The following is a 6,395-nucleotide window of genomic DNA, read 5'->3' on the forward strand; positions in this document are numbered from 1 at the left end:
ACACCCAAAGCGAAATGGATGTGGATGATTATTTTCAGCCTCTTACAGCTGGTGTCAATATGGCAGAACCTGCTAATATGCACAACAATGTCCGCCATTATCTTGGAAATATGGATGTGGAATGCTCCTTTTGTAAAGCTCTGCACTGGAAAGATGAAAGGTTAGCAAATACATCAGTCAAAAGACCCTTTTTTAGGATGTGTTGCAAACAAGGAAAAGTCTGTCTTCCTCTACTTAGTCCATTGCCTCCTACGATTCAAGATCTATATGATGGTAGTGACGCCAAAGCCAAGTAATTTAGACAACATCTTCATTAGTATAACTTTTCTAATGCATTTACCAGTCTCGGTTGTCAACCGGATGACCGAATATTCAGCGGTAGCGGTCCTATTCCATTCACCGTTCATGGTGAGTTACACCATCAACTTGGATCGTTACTACCAGAACCTGAGAAAGATTCGACTTATGCTCAGCTCTATGTTTATGACCCAGCCAATGCCCTTGATGTGCGTCATCACCGAAATCTAGAATTGAGACATGATGTTTTAGATGTCATTCAGAGTACACTATCGGATTGTAATAAATTTGCTGAAAAATTTCATCAAGCATATGATATATTGAGTGCTCGCGTAGCTGAGGAAAATGATGTGGCAGCTTATCTCCATTGTAATACATCTACTGACCGACGGCGATACAATCTTCTTTCAGCAAAAGAAATTGCAATTGTCATACCTAGGGATGGAACTGAAATCAGAAGCACAAGAGATATCATTCTTCATTATAGAACAGGCAATGCACTGAAGCGGATTGATGAATGTAATCCCGTTTATCTACCCCTGCATTATCCTTTGTTTTTCCCTCGGGGTGAGCTTGGATGGTCAACCGAAAAGAAACTTTATGATGTCAATGACGATGATTCGAGGCGACTGACTTAGATGGTGTTCTATGCATATCGTTTGTTCGAACGTCATACTGAATATTCAGCAATACTCCATGGTGGAAAATTATTTCAAGAGCTTCTGTGTGATGTTTGGGCTTCTACTAAGCAAAATCGGCTATACTATCATTATACCCACCAAAAGGATCTTCGTGCTGAAGTGTACATGAGTTTGACAGATTTAGCTGAGGGTACGAATCCTGATCAGGTTGGTCAGAGGTTTATTTTTCCATCATCGTTCAATGGAAGTCCAAGGTACATGTATGAGATCTTTCAAGACTCGATGGCTATAACACGTTACAATAAGCATCAAGATATATTCCTTACGATGACTGCTAATCCTCACTGGCCAGAAGTGCAAGAAGCCCTTTTGAAGAACCAAAATATGTTTGATCGACCTGATGTTCTTGCCCGTGTTTTCGAACTGAAGAGAAGAGCTTTAATGAAATTTATCAAGAAGAAAAATGTGTTAGGCCGTGAAGTAGCTCATGTGTACATTGTTCAATTTCAGAAGTGTGGCCTCCCGTACATGCATGCACTCTTTTTCCTCTAGCATGAAGATAAAATTTGTACCGCAACCCAAATTAATCGAATTAAATCTGCAGAATTTTCCAACCCAGATAAGGATCCCTTGCTCTTTAATACAATAAAGAGTTGTATGATCCATGGATTGTGTGGTGTTAAAAATATGAACTCACCGTGTATGAAAAATGACAAGTGCACAAAGCATTTTCAACATGAGTTTACAGATGCGACAATCATACAAAAAGACGGTTATCCACTTTATATGCGTCACAACACGAGACGTGTCTATATGGTGAAAGATAAAGAGGTTGACAATAGGAATGTTGTCCCATATAATCCACAGTTGGTGAGGATGTTTAATTGCCACATTAATGTCACTGTTGTTCTAGGCGGTGACTTCCTACAAATTCTTCCAATTGTACCACAAGGTGAACGTGAAGATATTGTAGGTGCATCATTGAGAAGGTGTTTGCTCTAGAAACACGACAATGTTTTATCTTTGGTGCAAAATATGAGATTAGACAGTGACTTGCCAAAGAACGTGTTGTTCTCCAATTTCTTGATGGAGGTATTACTTAATTTCTTGAAAAAAATAATGCTTTTTGCTGACCATTTTAAATTATACACAATCACTCATCTCATATGCTCTCATTTGAAATTTTCAGGTTGGAATGAAACCAGAAGAAAGTGTTCAATTGCCGTCGGAGATTCAAAATTGTAGCAATCTTCATGATTTGCTAAATAATGTATATCCCGATCTAAGTGAGCAGTATGAAGCTGACCCAAACTATTTGACCGAGCGGACTATCCTTTCAGCACGCAATGATGACGTTAGCACTATAAATGCTACTGCACTAGGTACGTTTCATGGGGAGGAAATTGTTTGCTTAGGTGCTGACAAGTTAGGCGCTGCCAGTGTTGTTGATAGTAGTAACGCAAATAGCTATCCGACAGAGTACTTGAACTCACTCGATCCTTCTGGGTTGCCTCCATTCAAGCTTACGCTCAAGAAGGGATGCCCAGTAATGTTGCTGAGAAATATAGCGCCAACAGATGGACTTTGTAACGGCACGCGCCTGATGATTGTGTGAACAAAGCCACACGTGGTGCAAGTTCTAATCTTAACTGGAGAAAAAGTAGGGAACATACGCTTTATCCCGAGAATATCATTAACGCCTTCAACCAATGAAATACCATTTCAAATGACCAGACGACAGTTTCTAACAATGATGATAAACAAATCACTGGAGCAGTCTGTTAAGTACGTTGGTATTGATTTGCGAAACCCAGTGTTTAGCCATGGTCAATTATTTGTGGCGTTATCAAGATGCACTTCTTCAAAATGAATAGTGTCATCCTCCCTCCTGATTCTTCAAACCACACAACTAATATCGTGTATCCTGAAGTCCTGCTTTAGTTTGAGAGAAGGTATATTTCGCAACTTTTGAGCTTTGATATTTTTTTCTCAATTTCTTTTCATACATATGGTTAGGAAATAAGGAACCCCTCATTGTATGTGAGAATTTGAATCTAGATCAGCTAACAACAAGTGTGAAATATTGACTAGTTGTTATGTCGTAGCATTTTGCTAGATAGAGGAATTTGTTTTTTGGTTTCTAGACAACAATATTTTTAGATAAAAAAATACAATATTTGATAGGATAATACTACTCATTAAATGCTTTATTTTCTTTGGTTGGGATTTGAAACAATCCTAATGAACAATTTTTTTGTTTTGAGATATACCATATAGTCAATTCTAATTGTTCATATATAAAGAAATTATTCTGATTTTTGTTCTTCGTCTGTTTTTGTGGGTTAGATAAAGTACTCCAGGGCTAATGCACAATAGGGCAGGTTGTATAAGGAACCACCCCAAGAGTGTTGCTCTATCAGTCATAAGTGGTATTGACTGTGAGTAACGTATTCAGCATATCACCAAGTACGTACAACCTTGACAACACATGAATATTTTAATTTGGCACTAGAAGTTGATCTGACATGACACAATACCCATTTTAAAGTATGCAAGGAGTTTGTAGTTTTAGCTGCCAAGTTGGGCCTTCATGATAGACTAAATCTTTTAGTGTTTAGAACTAATTATTCTCTGTGTTTTGTTTAAGCATATTCTACGACAAGGATGGGTGTTTTGTTTAAGCATATTCTACGACAAGGATGGGTATTGGTCTGGATAAGGGATATCTAATCTTACTTTTCCCCTTACAAGAATCAAATCAATTAAGTAGGTAAATGGAATGGGACGACGAAGGTTGCTATAAAAGTTCTTTATGAAAACATCTATTCTGATCTAGCTAGCATGTAAGTTTTTTCTTTACCAGTTTTACATTTTCAATCATTTATCTTGATTTTTTTTTGTAGTATTGAGATGACAGACAAAACAAATAGCTTCAAATCTGACCTTTAGAAAGCAACTACTATAAGTTCATTGGTTCTAATTTTGAAAAGCTTAAATTCCATTTAATATGACGAATGAAATATCAACTTCAGCATCAAGTAAAATATACAAGCTTGAAGTAGGTGATTAGCTGCTGAAATAAATTTAGAGTAGAACCAAGTGTATCATGGTGGAGGAAAGTAGGTAAATGAGCATGAATATTACCTTTAAGGAGTTCATTAGTACTTGCGATGAAAGGAGGAATACAATGTTCTATGCCAATAATGGTTGGCTATGCAACAAGGATTTCCGAATTTTGAGAGCACTAGCTCTTTTCATCTTTCATGGCCATGAGGTCGAAATCACGACAAATATTAGGGAATGGTTAGAGAAAGTAGAGAACAACCACTGTTATGTGTTTATAATATTTTATCATTTATATAAAAGGTCGATGATATACTGTTTAAATTCCATTAAAGATGTGTCTGCTACTATTTTGCCATTATCAATAGAGTTCTTGCATTTAGTGACATATGTTGTTGGAATTTGACACAATCTTATTTACTATGCCATTTTGCCTTAATGATTTCATTACTCGACGATTCTTGAAATCCACCATACACTAAGAAGACACATCATAGTCTTAAGGGGCATCTTGCTTGAGATATCTATAAATGTTTCATATGTCATATGTAGGGAGCGTAATTGATTGCATTGGAGCTTCTTAGCAGGGGCAGCAAGACAATAGCATATTCATCACCATTTATTTGCCCACCACTTGGTTTGGTGAAGATTAAGTTTGATGATGCTTTTAAAAGTGATGGTTATCATGATACTCTAGCTGTGGCTGGCAGGGACAATGAAGGAAGCTTTCAAGGTGCTTGCTCGAGAAAGAAGAAGGCTAATACGTCTGCATAAGCAAAATTACTAGATGCTGAGCCAGCAGGAGAATTTTCACACCAGAAACAATGGAGCGGTACTTTTTATGAAGGGGATGCCAAGCAAGTTATAGACGCATGTAGGGATGGAGCTGACAATGCACCATGGAGGTGGAGACCAGTGCTTACAAATATATTTTGTTATAAATATTTCTGTAATGAACTTCGTTTCTTTTAGACATACCCTTAGAGCATGTAACATGCTTGCTCAAAAACACTTGCTGCTTAGGCAACTAAGAGTGGACCTGCAGAATTATTTTTGTATTGTAATGACTTCTTAAATTTTCTGATAAATGAATGAATTTGATACATATGTTTATATAACAAAGGTCATCCTAATCCAAAACAATCTAAGTAGCATACACCTTCTATAAGCACTCAATATTAATTTTGTAAATAATAGTTATTAGATTTTTGTATTTCTTTTGCAGCTTTTAATTTAATTAATAAACTCGAACACACGGGTTAAATTCTAGTTGATAACACTTCATCTACGAATTCCACATGTTTTATAAACAACTAGCAAATATGCACGTGCAAAGCACGTGAAAACTTAGTGAAATAGCCTTATATAAAGGTTCGTACAGTGGTTGTTCTTTCTTATAGTCTTTAGACTCTTAGTCCACAGGGCTGTCAGGCATTATGTAAAGGTTCGATCAAGCAGTCCAACAATGAAATTTTCTAACAAATTGAGTTCTCGACATTCCACTGGATGTTTGTAAAGCAATTTAGAATGACCAATAAGTTAGATCCGTAAAGGAAAATGTTGACCTCAACAATGTTTTTTGAGAAACCATTAGTGCACAATTGTCATGCGAAATATGATTAGAAAAGACACCAAATTATGTCAAATGAGAATAAACACCATTGATAGTAATTAACAGAACTTCAAATCACAGACACACACAGTAGATAGAAAATATGTTGTTACCCTTATTCCTATAGAGGTTTAAATAATCTGACGTCTACAGACCATGGTCAACACTTAAGATACCAAAAAACAAGTTCACCGAAACATGAAAATGAAGTTCCAACTAAGCAAAGATCCACCATCGTGCATGGTAAGGACTCACAGCTTCCTACCCATTCTAGTACCCTTTCTATGCATACTGGTAATGCAACCAATATTTTCAATACAGACCTAGCAAGGGCTCGCATTGCAAACTGAGCACCTGGACCAGGGGCCTTTGTCTTGTTCCCTTAAGTGGCACGAAGCTTGATATGAAAAACTGTAATACCAAGATCCTTGGACCGTGTTGCAATAACCTGTGCAGCAAGCATAGCAGTATATATGGCAAAGATTAGTCTCTATCAGCTTTGACCTTCCTAAAAAATCAATGACATGAATGAAGGTGTCATTTAACGATGCAAAAATATGGACCACACTAAAAACATACTCCCCATCTTGTACAACAGGTCCAAGACTTGTCACGTTCTCCTCCTTGGGCACTCTGACATGGTCTTCCTCCTTGACATGGTTTCAAAGACGACAGCGTTTGGGGAATACAGGTTTAGCTACAGAGCTGTTTCGCTACTGAGATAAGTGTAAGATTTAGCCCTCAACATTATTGGTTCACTGCTTTGCAGTTCTTATAATTTA

General features: G+C 37.1%; 2 protein-coding genes across 2 annotated transcripts; both read left to right on the top strand.

Moving 5' to 3' along the window:
• Positions 1 to 935: 935 nt before the first annotated feature.
• Positions 936 to 1,490, top strand: LOC147475669 (uncharacterized). Its single transcript, XM_086585492.1, has one exon. The coding sequence runs from the start codon at positions 936 to 938 to the stop codon at positions 1,488 to 1,490; it is 555 nt and encodes a 184-aa protein (XP_086441618.1).
• A 135-nt stretch (positions 1,491 to 1,625) lies between these two features.
• Positions 1,626 to 2,553, top strand: LOC147475670 (uncharacterized). The gene is made up of 2 exons (XM_086585493.1): positions 1,626 to 1,907; positions 2,128 to 2,553. The coding sequence occupies exons 1-2, from the start codon at positions 1,626 to 1,628 to the stop codon at positions 2,551 to 2,553; spliced, it is 708 nt and encodes a 235-aa protein (XP_086441619.1).
• The last annotated feature ends 3,842 nt before the right edge of the window (positions 2,554 to 6,395 follow it).

The sequence above is a fragment of the Coptis chinensis genome, chromosome 9, assembly GCF_015680905.1.
Source record: "Coptis chinensis isolate HL-2020 chromosome 9, ASM1568090v1, whole genome shotgun sequence".
Lineage (NCBI taxonomy): Eukaryota > Viridiplantae > Streptophyta > Magnoliopsida > Ranunculales > Ranunculaceae > Coptis > Coptis chinensis.